This window comes from Rosa chinensis, unplaced genomic scaffold, assembly GCF_002994745.2.
Source record: "Rosa chinensis cultivar Old Blush unplaced genomic scaffold, RchiOBHm-V2 RchiOBHmChr0c22, whole genome shotgun sequence".
NCBI classification, from domain to species: Eukaryota; Viridiplantae; Streptophyta; class Magnoliopsida; order Rosales; family Rosaceae; genus Rosa; species Rosa chinensis.
The window spans coordinates 155,903-181,122 of NW_020126835.1; the positions used below are offsets into that span (position 1 = coordinate 155,903).

The 25,220-nt window shown below is 39.5% G+C and overlaps 1 protein-coding gene, 1 long non-coding RNA gene and 2 pseudogenes across 2 annotated transcripts; 2 read left to right on the forward strand and 2 right to left on the reverse strand.

Moving 5' to 3' along the window:
- Window positions 1-65: 65 nt before the first annotated feature.
- LOC112181293 lies at window positions 66-4,797 on the reverse strand (annotated as a pseudogene).
- A 156-nt stretch (window positions 4,798-4,953) lies between these two features.
- Window positions 4,954-7,031, forward strand: LOC112181292 (annotated as a pseudogene).
- A 13,564-nt stretch (window positions 7,032-20,595) lies between these two features.
- LOC112181299 lies at window positions 20,596-21,494 on the reverse strand. The gene is made up of 3 exons (XR_002928761.2): window positions 21,404-21,494; window positions 21,231-21,327; window positions 20,596-20,614 (listed from the first exon to the last, which is right to left on the reverse strand). It is a non-coding gene; the product is annotated as an uncharacterized LOC112181299 (long non-coding RNA).
- Window positions 21,495-22,284: 790 nt separating this feature from the next.
- On the forward strand, window positions 22,285-23,523 carry LOC121050889 (receptor-like protein 12). The gene has a single exon (XM_040512311.1). It carries the CDS (start codon window positions 22,285-22,287, stop codon window positions 23,521-23,523), a length of 1,239 nt encoding a protein of 412 aa, XP_040368245.1.
- The last annotated feature ends 1,697 nt before the right edge of the window (window positions 23,524-25,220 follow it).

Sequence of the window (25,220 nt, forward strand, 5' to 3'; positions counted from 1 at the left end):
ATCCAATCTTTTCAACCTGTTAAAAAATTTAAATAGAACATAGTCACAGCAGACACTATTAATAATGCTTTCGTTTGATCACAGGCTTCTCTCTTATATCACCTTAACTTGGGGTTCTTTTTACCCAATTTAGACCCAGATGCCCCAAAATTGTTGTTTACAGAGTTGGTACCCTTTTGTGAATCTTGTATAGCTTGCTTCAAGATCTCTACCACCTGATTCATTGTTGGCCGGTCTTTTGCATTCTTGTTCAGGCAGCTATCTGCCAACTTGGCAATTTTTTCGAGCTGCATTATAGAATACTGGTCTCTTAGGAGTGGATCTATTATCATGCTGAACTTTTTACTGTCTGCAGGGTACTGTCTAACCAATAAAGAGCTTCTGCTCCGCTGTTGGCCGGTGTCTTCTAAGACACGCCTCCAGTGAGGATCTCATACAGCACCACACCAAAACTCCATAAGTCCTATGGATGGAAAGATGGCCTGTTTCGACATACTCTGGGCAGCATATCCATAAGTCCCTACCACCTGATAACAAAAGCAAATACAATATGAACCAGGGAAAATGTTAATAGAAGCAAAGAACCAGAAAAGTAAATAATAACTAATACCAATTGTCCTCTCAATATTGCATTAACAAAATTCTGCCACCTCCAAATGAAGTTGACATCGAATTCTAAAAGAACTTGGGCTAGTAGTAAAATAAGTCATCTATTATCTACTTACTGCTGTCGATACATGAGTCGGTCACCCTTTGGCCCTTCTCTAGCAAGCCCGAAGTCTGAGAGCTTCGGCTTAAAGTCCTCATCCAAGAGCACGTTGGAGGATTTGAAATCTCGATATATCACCTATTCAAACAATGCAACAAAAAAGGTTCAACAAAGTATATAAAAATTCTTGTCTTCAAACAAAATAAGGAATTACCATGTGAGGTAAGCCAGTATCTACCATCCTTAAATACACTCTTCAGCATTTGGATATTGATAGAGAGATGACTTTTGTTTTAAGCTCACAAGCAAGATGACTAGGCTCAAATTGACTTTTGTTATAATACTACATCATAGCTGAACCAAATCTATGATGTAGTATTATAACATTAACATTAAAGTATATTTTTAAGTAGCGAGAATTTAAATTGTTCCCTGTAATTGACTTCTAGCTACAAAAATGGAAGAATAAGATTAGGGACTAGTGTGTTGAAGTAAACAGGGGATACCTATTAACGCACAGAAATTACAGAATGATAATTTAATTCATGCTTCTTTTATATTACTCTCAAGTTTTATATTCAATTTCAAATTGTACTAGACAACAAAGAAGAGTGCAATTTCATTAGATGGTTTTGAACTCAAGAACTCTTATACCATGTGACACAACCACAGGGTCCCAACAGCTTAAGCTTTTAGAGAACAAAATACATCAAGATAATGGACAGTTACTGAAGTGACAGTGTCCACCAATATATGTAACTGGAGGCAATTATATTAGCAGCAGATACAATTTAAGTTCCAAAACCAGAGATGCCACTATAAATGCAGCAACAAGTAAAAGATGTATAATACATAGTACTACATTCCAATCATTAGTCGTGGTTCTAATACTACACTATCCTAAGCAGGTCACACTGATTTGGTATTCCATTGGTCAAAATAACATATATGAGTTGCATTCTCACATGATATGGTAGTTCTACATTCTAAACAAACTGGAAGGAAATACATGGTCAAACATAGGTCAAATAAATGAAAACTATATTCACCTGGACTTCCAGTCCCTCGTGTAGATAAGCCAATCCTTGAGCAGCACCAAGCATTATTTGTAACCTCGTGATCCAAGAAGAGGGTTCAAAGCCCTGTTGAAAAGATGATCCTCTAAGCTCCTATTAGGCATATATTCATATACCAATAGCCGTTGGATCCCTCTTTCTCCATCTACAGAGCAATATCCTAGAAGCTTTACCAGATTTGGGTGATTTACCACACCAAGAAATTGAACCTCTGCAAGCCATTCTTTATGACCCTATATTAAAACAGCAAAGAACCATAAGCTTGACAACTAAATAGATAAAAATAATAGAGAGGCACACAATGCCTCCAAAATGGGTGTTTAGGAAAGGATAACTTGAACTTAGAGTTCAGTGAATGTGCGAGTCTTTCTCAACAGTTTAAAAGAGTAATGGGATGTATCTTTTACACAGACCAATATCATTTCAAGGGCTAAATCATTACATTTATCCATTCTCAAAGTTAAAATGCTATTTCCACAAAATTTGAGAATCTGTTCCAATTCATGTTCTTGAGAGCAAACCCCTCCTTTCGTAACTAGTAGAGCTTGTCATACAACAGATAGCTGCATAATAGAAACAAGTCTATTTACAATTCACTTTAGTAATGGTTTTGAAACACTATATGAAATCCATTCGCCTAAGTTTAGTACTCACTTCCTATTGGTTCTTGCTAACACTACAAATGATGATATATCTCCACACTCCTAGAGTTCGAGCACCAGATAATTCCAAGGTCCAAATTTGTCATACACAAAACTGCATGTAGGGTCGTTAACTAAATGTATACCACAGAACTTCTGTGACTTGATCAATAGAAGACATTCAGATTTCTTTCAACCTCACGGAAAAATCATTATGTCACATTTAATCTTTTTCATGTCCTACTCACTTGAGCACATTCTCTATTTGATTATTTACTTCCATATCATTCCCACTCCAATTGGCCAGGAATTAGGAATGATAGGATGGGTTGGTAACCCCATGCCCTTTTTCCTCCCCACTCTACTATGCTAGTGCCTAACATGTATTTTGGGATTATATTGAAGAATTGAATAGTGTTCTTATTAATCAACAAGCTATATTAACATGGATATAAAATCACAAGACCCAATAAATCTACTAAACAAACCACATGTACTGATCAATTAAAAAATATGTTTATTAACAAATGCAGAACAGGGCCACTACTAGAAGTATAGTCAAAACATGAACATATATATAACTATTCTTTAGGAATAATTCAACCCAAAAACAAACTACTTTAATTCCCTATCCAATATGACAATTCTTCAGATCAGAATACAATAGCATTCAATGCTACCATCACAATCATTCAACATCCAAGACTAAGTAGACAGTAGTGATGGAGAAAAACCAAGTGGAAGAAAAACAGACAGAAAAATGGAAAAAATTAACCAAACAGTTACAGTTCCTTAATGATGATAAGAATTGGAACCTGTAAGCTATGTGGATTCAACTTCTTTATGGCAACCAAAATTGGACTACCTTGCCATTTTTGGGCTTGATTATTCCTTTATACACACTCCCAAATCCCCTTCCCCAAGCTTTTGCACCTGCTGAAGCCATTGGTTGAATCCTGAGCTCTTGGAGTGAGAAAACCTTCAAATTCTGCTCCTTCTCTTTGTACAATTCTGGTATGCTTCTTGGTTAAGGTAGAGATTTCGAGGCAAGGTCTAATACCGGAGTTAAGGAGTCGCTTTTGTTTCTCAAATCCGGAGCTGATTTTGACTCCTTTCGTTTCTTCTTGGATTTGAATTTGAAGGGAAAGATGCATGCCTGCCTGTTACAGTTCTCTATTCTATTCGCAAATAGGTTAAGAGATTATTTTTTTTTGGAAATAGGTTAAGAGATTAATATATGATCCGACTACTCTAAAGTGCAAAGGCCGTGAAGTCCCTGAAGTTCGTAAAATCTCTATCTTCCATTTCATTTAATGGTTAGATTTAGAACCACATCACCTATATTGAGGCTTTTTGTTCAAACTGACACTTGATTGCCGTTAACTACATCAAAAAAAGAAATCATCTCTTCTCTAAGTGTTCGGCCATGTAAATGGTGTCATTCCCGAGGACGAGGACGATTTTGTTCAACTCTGGTTTACTTTTGTTGTCAATTTGCTGGTGTGCAATTCTTTACACGTGGTCTAGTACCTTCGGATACGGTGTTGAAGAGGACACTGTGGCTTGGGTTGGATTATAAGGTTTTACTGGAATTTTCGGGTTCAAATGCTCAAAGTAGCCTTGGAAATGGGCGTTTGGTGGTTAGAGTTTGGGCCATTTGGCCTGATGTCTCTGTATTTTCTGTTCTCAAAAAAACGACTAGGATCTGAGTATACGCATACAAAACCAATTGAAAATGCTATAGTCATCACTTGATGAACAAAATAGGGTAGTTGATTCCTTCACTCTCCGCAACCACATTAGCTTTTTGTTGTTTCATAAGACGCGCTTGAACAAGCAATTCTTCACCTCAGTCATAACATAGATGACAAGAAACAACTTCCAAAACATGGGAAGCGCCCATGACAGATTTTATAAACGAAAAACCTTGCGGGTATATTTGAATTTCGAAGGCCCTGTAATAATTACTTGAAACAATTTATTGGAAATATATACAAATCTGATAGCCTTAGCCCTTTAGTATGTTTGTGAGAGATCAACTGACGAAGACTCAATGAAAGCAAAACGGAAGAAAAGGTTTAGCATTCCTTCTCTTCTTTTAATTTGTTCCAAGGAGAGGATCCTATATGGCTATATCTGGTAATTAGTATTCCCATGAAGGATCGTGAACGGCTGTACGAGGTTTTGAACGGAATTTTTATTTTTATTTTTTTTATTTTTTGGAGTTAACAGCAGTGTAACTGGTATAAAAATGAAAACACCAATAGACTTGTATCAAGTGATGTGGTTCTAGCTCTAACCGTTGTGGTTCTAGCTCTAACCATCGAATTATTTGGACAATTGAGATTTTACAAACTTCACGGACATCCATGACTAAATTTTCTACGAAGTAACGTTATAAGACCCCACCAACATTGTCTCCTTCAAACACTGCTTAAAAGAGAATTTATTTTTATAAGCAAGCACACAACCCTTCATCATTCTCATCACATTTTCGCTCCTCTCTGCCAAACTCACAGAAAATTAAATGACGTTAACGCTTCGTTCTTGAACGTCTTTCATTAATCTTAAAGAGTACTCCAAAAGCCTGAAGAGCTCCGATGAGTCCTCGGATGTAGACATGTAGTTTGCTTTGCGCAAATCAAGCTATCATGCTGCATCCGGGCAAAGAGTTCCCTGCAAGAAGCACAGCTCTTCCGGGAAAGAATCAGGGTGAGCACCACCACTGATGATCTCCCGAGGGAGTTGCTTCACGCACTCCCAAATATAGCTCATAGCAGCAATAACAACTACTCCAAGAAGGTGCCTGTGTATGTGATGCTTCCACTAGACACAGTGACGCAAGGAGGGCATTTGAACAAGCCAACAGCAATGAATGCGAGTTTGATGGCTTTGAAGACGGACCTTCCAAGTACCATTGGGAAGGGTATGCAGAGCTTGGTGGGGATTGGTCGAGAAAGACGGACCTTCCAAGTACCATTGGGAAGGGTATGCAGAGCTTGTGAACTTGGTCCAAAAGCATGGCTTGAAGATTCAAGTTGTCATGTATTCTTTCCATCAGTGTGGAGGAAATGTTGGTGACTCATGCAGGTATGACATGTTTAAACTTAATCTCTATAGTGGTTCGGGATATAGATCTAGAAATTAATAATTACTTGGACTAGAAAGAAATTGTGTAGTTTTATGAGCTGATTTACTTACTAAACAATCACTTTTGTGAATTTTTAGTATTCCACTACCTCCATGGTTGCTTGAAGAGATAAGCAAGAACCCTGACCTTGTGTACACAGACAAATCTGGTAGGAGGAATCTCTGAGTACATATCCTTGGGGTGTGATTCATCGCCTGTTTTCGGAGGAAGAACGCCCATCCCGGTTTATACCGACTACATGCAGAGCTTCCAAGACAGATTCAGAGATTACTTGGGAGACGTTATTGTGGCAAGATACTTGCAACAAACATGTTAACTTCAATTGATGTGCTAAACAATTAAACAAAGATATTTTGCAAGTGTTCCCAGAAAGAAACTATTAAAAGATTGTAGAGAATATTGGTATATATTTTATTTCTAAACAAGGTTTTTTTTTGTCACAGTACATGAAAGCTTAACTGGAAGCATTAGCAGAGGCACAAGGAAAGAGAGATTGGGGAAGGACTGGACCCCATGATTCCGGTCGGTACAATCAGTTTCCTGATGTCACCGGATTTTTCAAAAGAGATGGAACCTGGAATACCGAGTATGGACAGTTCTTCCTCGAATGGTAGTCAGAGAAGCTATTAAGGCACGGAGATAGACTCCTGGCAGCTGCAAAAGGAGTGCTCCAAGGAAAGCTAAACTATCTGGAAAGGTAGCTGGGAGTCATTGGCACTACAGAACAAGATCCCATGCTGCTGAATTAACTGCTGGCTACTATAATACTAGACTTAGAGATGGTTACATACCAACAGCAAAAATGTTCAGCTAACATGGGGTTGTATTAAACTTCACCTGCATGGAAATGAAAGATGGAGAACAGCCTGACAATGCGAATTGCTCTCCTGAGGGGTTAGTCCGGCAAGTAAAGATGGCAACCAAGAGTGCTGGAATTGAACTTGCAGGAGAGAGTGCACTGGAGAGGTATGATTCTGGTGCATATGGACAGGTTTTGGCCACAAGCAGATCGGATTCCAGCAATGTGTTGAGTGCTTTCACATACCTAAGATTGAATTAGAGATTGTTCGAAGGGGACAACTGGTGGAACATGGTTGAATTTGTGAAAGGCATGGCTGAAGGTGGCCGGAATGAAAGACTGTCAGAGTGCGACTCCACTGGCACCGACCTTTTTGTCCGTTTTATCAAAGAGAAGAATGTCCAGGAAGAAAAGGAAACTGTTCTTGTGTAGAAAATTTGTTTAAGTGCATCTTTATGTACAAACAGTGTGTCCGAGTATATAGTTAATTACTGTAATATAGTGAGAAAAAAAAAATAGGGAGAGAGTGAGGAATGAAAGGAGTACTTAATCATAAGCAAACCATACTTGGCATCAGATGCTGAAGCCTACGATGGTTAAACAATTCCCTGTATATGTCTCCATTACCTGAATGGTCAGTTGATCTTCATTCAAACCAAGTTTTCATCTAGGTTAGGGGATGTTCAGATGACTTGAGAATAGTTGTCAATCTAGTCCCGTGTGTCGAGTAATATGCAATCATGTTTCTTAGTGAAGCATCTACAACTTCCAATACATCATCACTAATCTCTATTTTCTTTGCTTATTGTTTCAATATAGCTTTAGTACTGGAAATGGAAGACTCATACTAAACCTTTTCTGATATACTTAGTGTTGGAAACAAAGGAATATTATGTCTATATCTGTGAGAAAAAAAAAAAAAAAGTGCAGGCAGATAATATCTTGCAGCTCATAGGAGGGGAAGCTGCTCCAAGAACGGGAGGGGGATCTTAACACAAAAACTAACTAGAGATTTATATCAAACTGTTTAAGGATATGTGTATTGAGAGAGATTGATGAGAGAATTGTGTGTCCTATTATTGAGAATAGGAGCCCTATATATAGGGATTACAAAGTACTAGTTCTAATGTTACAAGGAATACCAATCCGTGTAGGATTGGGAAATCTAGAACCTTCTCTCCTATTGCTACTCCTAGTTTGATAAGGCACACTAAATCGATATTCCTTCAACACTCCCCCTTGTGCCGCTCAAAACTTGGTGGTGACGCTTCATTCCTCCGTTGCCTTCGTTAAAAACCTTGCCAGGTAACAAAAACCCTGTGGGACAAAAATAACCCTGGTCGAAGGACAAAAAGAGCACAACACGTCCTTCACTCTTCGAGATCGAACATGTAGACATCATAACTCCCCCTGATGTCGATATCTCCCCCTGATTGCTACAATCGTGGGAGTTCGGATAACTTTCTCAATCCGATGCTCTTCACATGTTTCTCGAAGGTGGATTTAGGTAACGACTTAGTGAATAAGTCCGCTACATTATCCTCTGATCGGATTTGATTCACTTCAATCTTTAGAAGTGATTGTTGTTGCTGATTATAGAAGAACTTAGGCGATATATGCTTGGTGTTGTCGCCCTTGATGAAACCTAACTTCATTTGTTCAATACAAGCTGCATTATCCTCATAAATGCATGTAGGTTCATCTGTGGTAGACTTCAAACCACAACTTCCTCTGATATGTCTAATTACAGACCTTAGCCATATACATTCACGTACGGCTTCATGTAGAGCAATAATCTCTGCATGATTTGAGGAAGTAGCAACAAGGGTCTGTTTCATAGACCTCCAAGATATCGCAGTGCTTCCCATGGTAAAGACATAACCCATTTGGGAGCGACCTTTGTGAGGGTCAGAGAGGTACCCTGCATCAGCAAAACCCATCAAGACATCATTGTCGTTTTGATGGAGGGGAATAGGGTGAGGCCGGCCACCCCTGGTGGTGATGACGGCGTTGGCGGCAACATGGCCGGCCACCTTGTCATGGTGGACGGTGGCTCCTTGCCTAATGGGGTCCGATCCCATTCTTCCGTCATTCCCCTTCTCTCTGTAGGGATAAAATAGGCCCATATCAATCGTACCTCTTAGGTATCGAAAGATTGTCTTTACACCAATCCAATGGCGGCGTGTTGGCGCAGAGCTATGTCGAGCTAACAAGTTCACTGCGAATGAGATATCCGGTCTTGTGCATTGAGCTAAGTACAATAATGCGCCTATTGCACTTAAATAGGGCACTTCTGCCTCTAATGGTTCTTCGTCCTCATCCTTTGGACGAAACGGATCTTTTCCGGGCTCAAGACTACGACCGATCATGGGAGTACTCACAGGCTTTGCTTTATCTTCATTAAAGCGCCTTAAGATTTTCTGAGTATATGCAGACTGATGGATCAAAATGCCATCACTACGGTGCTCGAGTTCTAAACCGAGACAAAACCGTGTTTTCCCAAGATCTTTCATCTCAAATTCGGATTTCAAGTATTGAGCAGTTTCCTTTAACTCATCTAGAGTTCCAATTAGGTTCATGTCATCGACATAAACTGCTACGATTGCAAATCCGGAACTTGTTCTTTTAATGAACACGCATGGGCATATTTCATTATTAATATATCCCTTCCCAATCAAGTAGTCACTTAGACGGTTATACCACATCCGTCCGGATTGTTTTAATCCATATAGTGAGCGTTTTAATCTTATTGAAAACGCGCTCCGTGGTTTAGAGCCACTTGATTTGGGTAATTGAAGTCCATCTGGAACCTTCATATATATCTCTGAATCTAGATCCCCATAGAGATATGCTGTAACCACATCCATAAGCTGCATGTCAAGTTTTTCGGAAACTACCAAACTGACAAGGTAGCGGAACGTTATAACGTCCATTACGGGAGAATATGTCTCCTCGTAGTCGATTCCAGGGCGTTGTGAGAAACCTTGCGCCACAAGGCGGGCTTTATATCTAACCACCTCATTTTTCTCATTACGCTTTCTAACAAAGACCCATTTATGGCCAACAGGCTTTACATTTGGGGGTGTCTGCGTTACAGGCCCAAATACCTGTCTCTTTGTTAGTGAATCCAATTCAACCTGGATCGCATCTTTCCATTTAGGCCAATCCGCTCTTCGTTGACATTCTTCAACAGAGCGAGGTTCGATATCATCATATTCTATAATTCCTTTTGCAATATGATATGCAAATGCATCATCAATCGCCATAGAATTTCTATCCATCATCTCATGTACACTAGTGTAATTTATGGAGATCTCTCTATTCTCTGGAGTTGGTTCTGACATTGGAGCGTCCCCCAATGATGTCTCTTGGACATAACCATAATCCGGAATATTCTCATGAGATGGATTATTTACATCGATGATTAATGGATTATTTTGTGCCAAACTCGCTTTCTTTCTTGGGCGAGAATCCATCGAACCTATGGGCCTCCCGCGCTTCTTGGCGGGAGCCGTGGGCCTAGCCACAACGTCACCATCATTGAGAGATGGACGTTGGCGCCATGCTCATGCATTCTTGAGTTGGCGTCATGTCCTCTACTTTTAGGGACATCAATCCTTGCAGGCACGTTTGCAGCAGGTATGTGTGATCTCGTCACTTTAGCGATATCAGAAAACGCATCAGGCATCGATTCTGCTACGTTCTGAAGATCGAGAATTCTCCGCACTTCAATTTCGGACTGTGCGGTTCGGGGATCAAGATGAGACAGAGTGGGGACAGACCACGACAATTCCTGTCGTTCCTGTTGAACATTTATGTTCTTATCTCCCCCTAACGACGGGAAGACTGTCTCATCGAAGTGACAATCCGCAAATCTTGCGGTAAAGAGATCGCCTGTCAAGGGTTCTAAATAGCGGACAATCGTTGGAGAATCATATCCAACATAAATGCCTAATCGTCGTTGAGGACCCATTTTGGTGCGCTGTGGCGGCGCAATAGGCACATATACTGCACACCCAAATATGCGTAAGTGTGAGACATTAGGCTCATACCCAGTCACCATCTGGGACGCAGAAAAGGGTTGAGTGGCAGTGGGCCTCAGACGAATAAGCACAGCTGCATGCAATATTGCATAGCCCCAAGCAGAAATAGGGAGATTGGTGCGCATTACCAATGCCCTAGCGACCATTTGTAGTCGTTTAATGGCGGCTTCTGCGAGACCATTTTGGGTGTGAACATGAGGAACTGGATGTTCAACCTCAATCCCAATGGACATGCAATAATCATCAAAAGTCTTTGATGTAAACTCCCCAGCATTGTCTAATCTTATAGACTTAATAGGATGATCAGGGTGGTGAGCCCTTAACTTAATAATCTGTGCTAGGAGTTTAGCAAATGCAGCGTTCCTTGTGGACAATAGCATGACATGTGACCAGCGTGTCGATGCATCAACCAACACCATAAAATATCTAAATGGTCCGCATGGTGGTTGAATAGGTCCACAAATATCACCTTGGATTCTTTGCAAGAATGGTATATTTTCTTTAGTGTCCTTTGCATAGGATGGTCTCGATCCTAATTTTGCTAAAGAGCAGGCTTTGCAGAACGAATGATGGGCTTTAGAAACAACCAATGAGGATTTTGGTTGAGCCATGAAGTCACAATGGACTTTAGAAGTAGAAATTGGAGTCAGGGGAGCAGAGGTGGCGTCAAAGCCACCCTTGGGCCGCAGGGGGATGGCGGCGCCGGCTTGTGATGGCCGGACTTGAAGGGGAAAGGCACCGTGAGGCGCAGGTGCTCCTCCTTGATCCAAATTTCAAGTTTTACTTCTTTTCGTTCTGAAAAATGGATGTCCGTGTGAAGTCTTTAATATACGGATCATCATATCACGACCTGGGTGTCCCAAACGGTCGTGCCAAAGCCTATATGTGTCGGAATCCCATAAATCATCTCTCATAACATGATTGGATTCAATGATTCGAATAGTGGTTGCATACAACCCACTAGATCGACACATAAGTTTCTCTAAGACTCGTTTATGTCCGTAGTCATTAGAGGTGATGCAAAGGAACTCTTGTCCATTCTCACAATGCGTTTCCGCATGAAAACCATTGGCTCTTATATCTTTTAAGTAATCGATACTTTATTAATAATAGCCAATGATTACATCAAAGTTTCGTGACCATAATCTAATCCAAAGTAAAATCAAACATTAGACAAATTGTAGTCACTCAATTCGTTCGGTAATTCCAATTAAATATGACCAGGGAAGTAGAGAGAGATGTCGGTGGAGCGAAGCTCTCTTAAGTACCACTAATCTCAATTACTTTCCTAGACATCATACTTAATTGAGTACGCCTAGAGGAAAAGAGATAATCCAATAAGTCATTTTATTGATTAAGGCATAATTGCCATTACATAATTCTTGGAAAAATAAAAGACTATAAATAAAAATCTGCGGTATTTTGTCTTCATCGCCAGATTTAAAGTCTTTGTGAACTCGAAGTCTTGATCACCATGATGCGACTACCTTCGTAGGTACATTGCAAATTCAGGTCCATTGATCAGACGTTCCATATCAGAAATAGACACCATAAAGAGGATTCTCCCTTGATTGAGGCGCATTGGCGCAATATGCATAGTCCCTAGGACTGGTGGCGTTTGGAAAGTGGTGCCCATGGCCAACGTTGGCTCCATGGTTTCCAACCCTATTTCCCTCAAAATCACGCCTCCTACGGTCGTGGGATTGTCGCCTTGAGCGATTACCTTCTTGAGCATTTCGATCGTATGGATCATGACGTCGATGGCGACTTTCTCTAGCCATAGGACGATGCTCTTGATAGCTATCTTGAAGCCTATCAATTTCTCTTTTCACAAGTTCATTGCCATGTCTTTCAGTAGTGGCCATAGCTTCAATAAGCTGTTGGAAACTTGTGATCCGTCTTGCATTTACATGAGTCCGGAATAAGTCAGAGGACCTCATAGCATAGACGGGGAAGGTATTGAGGGTTTTCTCAATCAATTGGTCTTCTGTGATTGTTTTTCCACAGAGACGCATCATTGCTTTGATGCTGAGAGCTTCCGAATAAAATTGCATGACAGTGTCAAATTCAGAGAAGCGAAGATCGTTCCATTCTGCTTCTGTATTCGGAAGGATGGAGTCACGAACATTGCCATATCGTTCGCGAAGCGCTTGCCAAAGCTTTATAGCGCTATCCTCATTTATGAACTCAAACTGGAGGTCACTATCCATGTGACGTTTCATAAAGGCAAGTGCCTTGGAATTATCTTTCTCAGTTTGAGGGTCTGGAGCTGTTTCTATAGGACAAAGCTCTTGGATTGTATGCAATAAATCTTGGGCAGTAAGATGGGTCGCAATGTCAATGACCCAGTATAAATATCCTTTGCCTGCATAATCCAATGGAACAAAATCGAGTTTGTTCGTGTTTGACATCCTGAGAGATGAAACAGGGACAAGTTAGTTTCAGAGCCAATGCTTCCACGACAACTAAATAATAAGATTTCCGAGCTATGCTACCAAGAAATCGATTTCCAAGAATAATTGGATTAGACCGAAACAATGATGTTTATATGGTCGTTAATCGATGCTTACGGACGCTCTTAGTCCGAAGTCTTACGAACGCTCTTAGTTCGTTAATTGCGTGAATCCCCACGATTCCGCTTTTCTCAAAGATCGAACCCACGTTATAAGAAAGGTGGGATGTAGAAGAAGGGAGGTTTTCAAGTCCCCGAGAAAAGAAGAAGGAATATAAATTCTGAAATTATAGGAACTTCAAAACTTACTCTTTTGAATACTTACTTGGTGAAAATTCGGAGCAGATTCTGTTCTGAACAGCTTGTACCTCGATTGGTGTACAGATCTCAATATGACTCCGATAAGGCTGAAATTCGGAGGTTAGATGGAAGAGACAGAGACGAACAACTTTGATGAAGAAAGTTTTTCGATCTGAGCTTCCGAACTAGACGTTTCGAGGCTTGCAAGAAGACGGATGTGCACAGGAAAGGGAAAAAGATGCAGTGGGTGTGCGTTGGCTTGTTTGCGCAGCAGGGATGCTTCGGTGGCAGCAGGCTGGAACGCAGGGCTTCAGGGAGGGGGCAGCAGGGGCTGCTGTGCAAGGTTGTAAGCACACGGGCGCTCGGGCTGCAGCGAAGGCTCGGCTAGCTCGGGCTAGGGGCTGCTTTGTGAATGAGTTTTGGTTTTCTGTTTTGTGGTTAGAGTCGTGCTGATAACGTGTTTAAGGATATGTGTATTGAGAGAGATTGATGAGAGAATTGTGTGTCCTATTATTGAGAATAGGAGCCCTATATATAGGGATTACAAAGTACTAGTTCTAATGTTACAAGGAATACCAATCCGTGTAGGATTGGGAAATCTAGAACCTTCTCTCCTATTGCTACTCCTAGTTTGATAAGGCACACTAAATCGATATTGCTTCAACACAAACTGGTTTCTTTGACTTCACTTATTACTTTCTTCAGTTCTTGAATTGAGTTTTAACAGCCACCAGTTCATCCCTGTTGAGCTCAAACCTCCCTAATTTCAAAACTTTAGAATGTTTCTTGTTTTTGCTGATGAACAAGAAACTAGTTCTTGTAGGAAAGTTCAATATCCCTTTAATAGTACCATCTTTACCATGAAGAAGAAAAAGGGCTTCGTGTAAATATTGATGTAGCATAATTTAACTAGCTAATACCTTTTTCAGTGTTTTAGCAAATTAGTTGACAACTACTGATAAAACAACCAAAGTAAATGCCAAAAGGCCATAGGCAGATACAAATCATCAACCAGTTAGCCACTAGGTTTGCATATTTCTGTACAAGAGAAGAGAGTAGGTCAGCAGAAACATAACGCTAGCCTTTCAGAAAAATAAAAAGAATATTGCATGGAAAATCCGAGATACATTTATTATTTCATCATCATGACAGGCAGGGCAAAGCCTCTATGATCCACAACAAGTAATATTGACACATTAATTCACAGAATGCTTCTTCATTAATTTGAAACACCAAAGCGTAAGATTCAACACCAACTACATTATCTAATTCATTCATCTTGAATAACAACTATGTCACAGCAGAAAGCTGCATCGTCAATGCAAGTCAGCATACAAAGGTTAAACTCCTCAGGAACGCACACTCTTCAGGATAGGTAAGATGACCTGAAAACAGCCAAAGATGGCTGAAGGAGTTTTCCAGTAAGGCCTTAAAGACAATGTTTTCTCAAGCTTTAACAAATGAAGGGATTTCCACACTGCCCACCTGATGCCATCAGCCTGCACCCAAACAACTGAATAATTCACAATCCAAACAGGAATCCCTACGATACATGAATCAAAATTCAAACTTAAACAAGAATTCACATTCTGAATGACATTTCATATATACAACTATTTCAATTCACATTTAATTTCAAGTACACGGAGAAGAGTGGCAAATATATAAACGCAGTAAAAGACTAATTACATAAGAGTGCCATCAGCTTGCACCCAAATAGAGGGATAGTGGAGCATCTACTGTCTAGGTTCAAACACCACATCATTCCACCAAAAGATGATTCAAAGAATAAAATTTAAAAGAAAGAATAATAAGAAAAAAGTTCAAACTAATTTTTATCAGCTGTAAGAATACTATGATTCCAATTTCATGTTGAGCCTGTAATGTGACATTAAAAAATCCAACAATGAGGCAAAAAGAAGAAGCACGCCCTTAGGTTTACAGCAGAACACCATCTTTATAAGTAAACTTTAACTGAATTACATCTTAGAATTATATCTTAGAGTTACAGCATCGGGATTTTACTGAAGTCTTGTAATTTTACCCAAGTCCTCTGCTTTTGGTTTTCAGTTTTGAATCAATTTTACATTCACTTGCAACAAGAGCACACATTAAACCCAACCAAGCACACCCAGTGACTCCTTTTGTTTGTTCTTGGATTTGAAGGAAAGAAGCACTTCATTTCTTAATCAAAGCTCTAAACAAAACTATAAGGCTCTAGTCTCAAATTGGGTATTTGATAAAAGTTGTAAAAATGATAGCATGATATCACAGAGATAAAAAAGAAGAGCTCAAAAGCTGAAACAGAGAAAAAAAACAAGGAGAAATGACAGAAGGTCTTCGATTGGGAGTGAGTGAGTGAGTGGGTGAGAGAATGGAAGTACCGAATGAAGTCAGGAATGAGGATCGGAATTGGGATTCTGGCGGTGAAGGTCTTGGATTAAGCTTCTGAGATCTTTGCGAGAAGATTCTCTTCCAAACATGAAGCCGTACCTGATTCACAAAAATGAAAGCAGATTCTGTTCCAATTCAAGTTCTTGAGAGCAAAAATCTCTTTCTTTAGTAACTGGTAAGAGCATTGTCAGACAAAGAACGCTGCATAATATGTTTTCCAGCTGAGAGAAACAAGTCTATTTACCATTCACTTTAGGAATGGTTTTCAAACACTGCATGAAATCCATTTGCCTTATATTAGTATTCACTTTCCTTTTGGTTCTTGTTAACACTACAAATGATGATATACTCTCCACATTCCTAGAGTTCCAGCACCAGATGGATTCCAAGGTCCATAATTGTCATATTCCACAGAACTACATATAGGGTCATTAACTAATGTACAGTTGTACACCACAGAACTTCAGTGACTTGATCAATAGAAGACATTCAGATTTCTTTCAACCTCAATAGAAAATCATTACGTCGCATTTAGTCTTTTTCAAGCCCTACTCACTTTAGCACATTCTCTATTGATTATTAACTTCCATTTCATTTCCACTCCAATTGGCCAAGAATTAGGAATGACAGATGGGTTGGTAACCCCATGCCCTTTTTTCCACCCCACTTTACTATGCCTAGTGCCTAGCGCCTACCATGTATTTTGGGATTATATTGAAGCAGTATACAGGAGGAATTGAATAGTGTTCTTATAAATCCAATGAAAATCTAAGTTCAGCTGACAAGCTATATTAAGTTATTAACATGTAATAAAATCACAGAGACCCAATAAGTCTACTAAACAAACCACACGTACTAGTCAATTAAAAACCATATGTTTATTAACAAATGCAGAACACGGCCACTACTAGAAGTATAGTCAAAACATTAACATATATATAACTATTCTTTAGGAATAATTCAACCCAAAAACAAACTAATTTAATTCCCTATCCAATATGACAACTCTTTCAGATCAGAATATAATAGCATTCAATGCTACCATCACAATCGTTCAACATCCAAGACCAAGAAAACCAACCAACCAACCAATTAAGTAGTAATGTAGAAAAACCAAGTGGAAGAAAAACAGACAGAAAAAATGGAAAAATTAACCAAACAGTTTAAAGTTCCTTGAAGTTAATAAAGATAAGAACTGGAACCTGTACGCTATGTGGATTCAACTTCTTTATGGCAACCCAAATTGGAATACCCTTGCCATTTTTGGGCTTGATTATTCGTTTATACACACTCCCAATGTTACACCCCGTATCCAATTATTTTTTTCTGAGTCTAAAGGAATTATTATACGTTTTACCGTTTTTGATTTCAGTTTTTATCAATTAAGGAGTTGCTTGAAGTTGACTGTTTATGGGTTAACAATTTGAGAAAATTTCCTTCATGTAAGTTGTAGGGGACGTTAAACCGAGTCCGTGGACATATGGTATACTTAAATCGGAGTTCGTACGTGAAAGTTATAGCTTAAAATGTGGAAGTTACTGTTTATGATAATAAAAATATATATGGAAAATTACCATTGTAGGTTTCCATTTTCGGAAACCCACGGTAACTCTCTCTCTCCTCTCCCCCGACCTCTTCCTCATTTTCACTGATTTCTTCTTCCTCTGATTTCTCCCTTTTCCGGCCGACCCACGAAGGAATCCGGACACTGGCAAGCTCGTCTCCTCCTCCTTGTCACGCCTGTGGTGTGTTTTGCGGTGGCTCGGCCAGTGGAGCTCGGAATTGAGCCGTGAAGTTCACTGTAGCAGTTTGGGAGTTTTGTCGATTTCCAGCGATTCCGGCTGTCTCCAGCCACCAAACTGGCGTCGAAGGTTCGGTTTTTGCCAAGGATCATTTCGCCCCTATCCTTGAGCCACGATTTGCAGTGTGGAGGTCGAATCGATCAAAACCCGATCCTAGGGTTCTTGAATTTTCTGGAAATTTTTCACCTTTTAGATTGGAGCTCTTCCAGGTAAAATTGGAACTTGTTGTAGTTGAGTAAGAGGTTGGGTCTGTTGAGTAGGTGGTGCTGCCAAAATTTGGTGGCCATTGGTGGTGGTTGCCGGTGGCGCGTGGGCCCCACGTGCGGCCATTGTGGGTGGCGCGTGGTGCTGCGTTTTATATACTGTTTTGGCTCCATAAATCCTTTAATGATTGTAGAATTTTATACATTAAGTTTGGTGGAAATTGGAGAAATTACGAATTGAGCATGAATTGTTGATTGTTGATTGTTGATTTACGTGAATTCGATTGCCGAATTTCTTTCGAATTCACTTTAGAATTTATATATCGATGAATGAATATTATTGGAGAATTACGGATGGATTCGATGTGAATTAAGGAGTTGGATTTTGAAGGGGGACGTTCTGAATTTCAATTTCTAATTATCGTAAAGTTAATTTTTGTCCTGTAAATATATTTTTACGAGTGCTATCCGTACAGGACGAGAGGAGTCTTCGTACGAGGAAAATACCAAGCGACGTCAGGATTGACCATATACTGTGAGTGGACTTTTATTTTCAAAGAATGATGCATGCATTTATTTATTTGTTTCCGAGATGATAATTTGTTTATCGTATTACTTTCTCGAGCATATGGTTATTTTCGGAAATGGTTTTGGATATTTGATTTTTTGAAGATTTTATGGCGTGCGGGATCACGTCATTGGAATATGCTTATTTTCTCTTATTTATTTTTGAATTTGAGTTTATCTTGGCGTGTGGGACACGTCATGGGAATTCTTTGCGAGAGTTGGGGAAGCCTTATGTATTTACGATTTTACTGTGGTTTTCGGATTTTCTTTTGCCATACTTTGGGTGACTTATCATTGCTAGCTTTGATCTTCCGCCTTTGTGGCGAGGTGATGGGATCACCGAAGCCCTCCGTCTTTGTGGCGCTGGTTACTGTCTCTGTGACAGTAATTCTGAAGCCCAGTATCCTATCGCTACACTTAGTGGCGTAAGGGTATATTACAGGAGTAATGGGAGTACTTTAGCCTGAGAGGCTATCACCCGAGCCTGGGAGGCTCACTTGTATGGCTATCGTCTTCCCCTACTCACTTTACTATTTTTTTACTAGCGGGGCTAGTTCGATTTCCGTTTAACTAGCGGGGCTGGTCTTATTTTCTTGAGTACCGGAGTTTCAATCTTTTCATTTAGTGTGTGACTAGCGGGGCTAGTCGGTTTTTCTTGTACAGAACTTCTCTTGTTTTGTTTTCCTTAAACATTGCATGCATCGGGAGTTTATAGAGAAATAAATGGGGAAAGTATAAAATTGCTTTTGTTTAAAATTGTTTATTTTTGTCTACTCACGCTAACGTGTTTTAAATTACTTTTCCCTAGGCCCTTCGGTTTTAAATGCCCAGTTTACAGAATTGCTGCTTGGCTTTCAGGAGTGAGCCATAGTGACCGCATCCGCTTCCGCCATCACATTCCGTAGGTTACCTGTTTAACCTACTGTACTCTATGTTATTTTATATTCCTAGAATTGCTCTGATTACTACGGGATTTGTGACCCAGATTTGTAATTAATTATATTTGAGGTCTACGACCTAACTTTGGTGAATTGTGGTATCTTAAATCTTGGAGTTTCTTAGACTTGAAGTATTTGATATACTATTATTATCTTTGAGTTTGAGTTGGTTGATTTATGGGAGCAAGGTGGCTCCAGGAGTATGTGGTTGAAATTTTTTTTGGAAGTGAAATTTGTTTTCCACAGGTTTTTGGGTTGTCCATTTTTAATGGAGGTTGTGCCGAAATTTTTGGTAAACCTTCTTTAAAAGTGGGTCCCGCAGGGCCACTTCGGATTTCAGAGTGGAATCCGGGGCGGGCCTTGTCACCCAAAGCCTCCTTCACCAAGCTATTGCAACCTGCTGAAGCCATTGGTTGAATCCCTGAGCTCTTGGAATGAGAAAACCTTCAAATTCTGCTCCTTCTTTTTGTACAATTCTGGTATGCTTCTTGGTGAAGGTAGAGATTTCGAGGCACGGTCTAATACTGCAGTTAAGGAGCACACATCAAACCCAACAAACCACACCCAATCTGTAACCACCATGACAAACATTAAAACACAAATTGAAGGAAACAAAAATGTATCATTATTTATACAAAATATCTGAGGCTAAACATGTCAAAACAGATTGTGTTGAATTAGTCCAAGCAGTGTCGAGTTTATCTTTGGATTTTCTACCTCTCGGGTTCTTAATGGAGGATCTTAAATATAGGTTAGAGCAGGCTTCTTCAGCCTCTTTACGTCATATTAGGAGATCAGGTAACGAGGCTATCCCATTCTTTAGCTCAAATGGCTAGTCATTTGCATATATAGAGATTTACCTCCATTATTACCATTTTTACCCTAAGAAAAAGGGCTACAGGCATAAATAGATGTAGCTTGATTTCACTAACTGATACCTTTCACAGTGTTTTAGCATATTAGTTCACAACTACTGATAAAACAACCAAAGTACATGCCAAAAGGCCATAGGCAGATACAAATCATCAAGCACTTAGCCACTAGGTTTGCATATTTCTGTACAAGAGAGTAGGTCAGAGCAGAAACATAACGTTAGCCTTTCAGAAAAATAAAGAGAACGTTGCATGGAAAGTCTCAGATATATTCATTATTTCATCATCATGATCGGCAGGGCAAAGCCTCTATGATCCACAGCAAGTAATATTGAAACATTAATTCACAGAATGCGCTTCATTAATTTGAAACACCAAAGAGTATGATCAACACCAACTACATTATCTAATTCATTCACAGCAACTATGAATAACAACTATGTCAAAGCAGAAAGCTATAATCTTCAATGCAAGTCAGCATACAAAGGTTTTAAAGTTAATATCCAAAACTCCTCAGGAACGCACATTCTGCTGTCAAGGATAGGTAAGATGACCTGAAAACAGCCGAAGATGGCCAAAGGAGTTTTCCAGTAAGGCCTTAAGACAGTGTTTCCTCAAGCCTTAACAAATGAAGGGATTTCCACATTGCCCACCTGATGCCATGAACCTGCACCCAAACAGGGATCCCTACTTGATACATGAATCAAAATTCAAACTTAAAGAAGAATTCACATTCTGAATGACATTTCATGCAGCTATTTTTAAAGTCAAGTACGCGGAGAAGAGTGCCAAATATATAAAAGCAGTAAAAGACTAATTAAAATGCACCCAAATGGAGGGATAGTAGAGCATCTACTGTCTAGGTTCACACACCACATCATTCTACCGAAAAATGATTCAAAGAATTGCATTTAAAAAGAAAAAATAACAAATAAATAAAAAATTCAAACTCTATCCTTATCAGCTGTAAGAATAATATGATTCCAATTCATGTTGAGCCTGTAATGTGACATCAAAACTTCAACAATGAGGGAAAAAGAAGAAGCATGTCCTTTTACCCAATGTTATTTTTACCCAAGTCCTAGAGTTACAACATTGGGTTTTTACCCAATGTTATTTTTACCCAAGTCCTCTGCTTTTGGCATTAACAGCGAAACCCTTTTAGTTTTGAATCAATTTTACATTCAGTTGCAACTAAGCACACCCAATTAGAATTCTTTAGTAAACAAATAACTATGAAGCCGACGAAGGTCCCAATGAAGTCAGTGAGAGAATGGAAGTACCCAATGAGGATCGGAATTGGGATTCTGGCGGCGAAGGTCTTCGATTAAGCTTCCAAGCTCTTTGCGAGCAGATTCTCTTCCAAACATGAAGCCGTACCTGATTCACAAAATTGAAACATGTTGAAATTTGAAAAGAATGGAATTCCGGGAAGTGAGAGAAAGAAAGTAAGTACCAGCCGGAAACAGCAGAAAAGAGAGGAGGAGGAGTTTTCTCAATTTTACAAGAGAAGAGAGCATTGGGCTAGACTTAAGGGCCCAGCATAGAATGATTGTACAAAACTACAACATATTCTGTCATATTCTGAGACTGAGACTGAGACTAAAGAAAATCAATAAAGAAAAAACCAATTTCCAAGTTATGCCGATCAAGTCAGTCAATGAAGCAACTCCATTGTTGTTTCCACGATTATACATGGGTAGTTTCCAAAATCCTTTTGCTTCAACTATATATTACTTCACTTTGGTTTTGTTGCATATCATCTTCATAATCATGTTTTTCAGTATAATGAGTGGTAGGTCTATGCATTCTGTTGTGGTTGGGCTTGTGTGCCTGGCCATTGCCTCTGCTGTTTGTTGTTCTAGTGTTGGAAGCTCCAACAACATCATGTGCTTGGAGAGTGAAAGGCATGCTCTTCTCCAGTTCAAACAAGGCCTTGTGGATGACTCCAATGCTCTTGCCTCTTGGAAAAGTGAGAAAGATTGCTGCAAGTGGAGAGGAATAGCATGCAACAACCAAACAGGTCATGTTATCACTCTAGATCTCTCTTATAGTTATGATGCTAATCTCGATTCCACTGAATTGAGAGGTGAAATTAGTCCTTCCCTACTTGAATTGCGATATCTAAATTACTTGGACCTCAGTTTTATTGATTTTGGAGAAATTCTGATTCCCAAGTTCATTGGCTCTTTGAGTCAATTGAAAGAACTCAAACTTGTATATGCTAATTCCAATGGACCTGTTCCTCCTCAACTTGGAAACCTCTCTAATTTGCACACTCTTGATCTTTCCTCCAATGATTTTGAAGGAATGATGATTCCCAAATTCATTGGCTCTATGAGTCAATTGAAAGAGCTCGAACTTGCAGATGCTAATTTCAGTGGACCTGTTCCTCCCCAACTTGGAAACCTCTCTAATTTGCACACTCTTGATCTTTCCTTCAATGATTTTGAAGGAATGATGATTCCCAAATTCATTGGCTCTCTGAGTCAATTGAAAGAACTCAAACTTGCATCTGCTAATTTCAGTGGACCTGTTCCTCCTCAACTTGGAAACCTCTCTAATTTGCACACTCTTGATCTTTCCTTCAATGATTTTGAAGGAATGATGATTCCCAAATTCATTGGCTTTCTAAGTCAATTGAAAGAGCTCGAACTTGCAGATGCTAATATCAGTGGACCTGTTCCTCCCCAACTTGGAAACCTCTCTAATTTGCACACTCTTGATCTTTACGGTAACCAAGTTGTTAGTTCAGAAAATCTTGAGTGGTTATCTCATCTTTCTTCCTTGAGATACCTGAACATGTCATGGCTGAATTTGTCTGAGGCTGTGAATTGGCCAGAATCTTTGAGCAAGCTCACTTTACTGACAGAGCTCGAGTTATCCGACTGTAACATTCCTGATGTCAATCCAAGATCACTTGCCTTTATTAATTCTTCCACCTCTCTTCAACTCCTTGACCTCTCTTATAACTCTCTGAATTCTTCAATATTTTATTGGATAGCCAATGTCAACAGCAACTTTGTCCATATAATTCATCTCACTTCCAACAATCTTGAAGGTCCCATCCCAGATGTCTTCACAAGGATGCTTTCTCTAGTAACACTAGATCTGTCACATAATCAACTTGAAGGTGGGATATCAAAAGGCTTTCAAAACTTATGCAGCTTAGAGTCGTTGACCTTACGGGCAAACCAATTGTCTGAAAACATTGGGGACTCTGTTAAAACCTTGTCTATTGCTGAGAACACGCTTGAGACCTTGAACTTGAGAGATAACCTGTTTTGGGGTCGCTGCCAGATTTGTCACGTTTTCAAAGTTACGAGTGTTATATCTCGGTCTGTACCCGAGATGTCGGGCAACTCTCTAGCCTTGAAACATTATTTCTCTCCGGAATTCTTTGAGTGGTGTCATAACAGAAGCCCACTTTTTGAACCTCTCTCGTTACAATCTCTGGCCGTTTCTAATAACCGTTTCTCTATCAACCTGAGCTCTGATTGGAATCCACCATTTCAACTTGATTGGTTAGAGATGTCCTCTTGCAAGTGGGCCCAGCTTTTCCCAAGTGGATTCTAACGCAGACAAATCTTACTGCTCTTTATCTCTCTAATGCTGACTATCAGGATCATTACCTAATAAGTTTGGGATCAATTTTCTGGCTTAGTGTGGTTAGATCTCTCTATGAACCAAATCCATGGGAAACTACCGAATCTGTCATCGACAAGCTTGAGTTATGTAACTTGTCTTCTAATCTATTTTCTGGCGCATTGCCCTCATTTTCTCCTATGCTAGAAAGGCTGTATCTCTCAAATAATAGTTTTCAGGACCTTTGTCTTCCTTCTGTGCAACGCAGGATCCAGATTTAGCATATCTTGACATTCTAAGAACCTATTGTCTGGGGAGCTTCCTAATTGTTGGATGCAATTTCAAATTTGTATCTATTCAATTTGGAAAGAATAAATTATCTGGAAAAATACCAAGCTCGTTAAGCAATCTACAGGGAATTCAGGTATTGCGTTTACATGATAACAACTTTCAGGAGAATTGCCTTCTTTGGAGAACTGTACTAGATTATCGATGGTTGACTTGGCAACAATAACCTGTCGGAAAGATACCAACATGGATTTGGCCAAAGCCTAACAAAAGTGGTGATTCTACGCTTACGGTCAAATGAGTTTAATGGAATCATACCCTTCTCCCTGTGCAGTCTAGCTGCCATTCATGTTTTGGACCTCTCTCACAACAATATTTCAGGAGGCTTGCCACATTGATTCAATAACATCACCGCTTTGGCTCATGATTCGGGAGTGGTGGTTTTATTGTGGACCTTGTGTGGAAAGGAATAGAAATTGAGTTTCCCAATATTAGAAGTTTGAGAAGCATTGACATTTCAAGCAACTATTTGATTGGGAAATTCCGCCAAGTATAGCAGTATGACAGAGTTGATTTCTCTGAACCTGTCTAGAACAAATTGACGGAAAAGCTTCCTGAAGACTTTGGTAACATGAAGATGTTGGAATCTCTTGATTTGTCAAGAAACCGGATATCTGGTAAAATTCTACAAGTTTTGCGAGCTTAACTTTCTTAGTGTCTTGGACTTATCACACAACAACTTGTCAGGAAGATTCCATTAGGCACCCAACTTCAGGTTTAATGCTTCTCAATATATGGGAAATCTGGACTTTGTGGACCACCGCTGACACAAAGTTGTCCAGCAGAAGAACAGTTCAAGATGATGGAATTGCGAGAGGAACTGAAATTGATAACAAAGAACAGGTTAGTGATGGCTCATAAACCTTGGATTCTTTATTTGTGCAGTGCTGGGATTTGTCACTGGATTTTGGATGGTCTGCGCAGTTTACTGCTTAAGACTTCTTGGAGATATGCTTATTTCAGATTCCTGGACAATGCAAAAGATTGGATCTATGTCAAAACTTCTGTGTACAAGGCAAAAGTGCAAAGGAGACTTCAAAGATAAATGGTAAACTAAGCAACATAATGTTGAAGGTTTCAGATGTCGTTACTTTCTCTTTCGGCAAGAATAAATATTATGCTTGTTTCCCTTGAGATATGTGTATGAATAATGGATGTATGTTGTATGAGTTGGCATAACTTTTGATTCATGCAACAAGACCTCTATTTAGCTTCCTAATCTTTCTGGCTGTAATTTAAACCTAGCTTTCTCGATTGATTTCAAAGTTATTGCTGCAGTTATATAATGTCCCATTCCAGAGCATTTCAATGTATCTATTCAATCTAACTTGATCATGTTT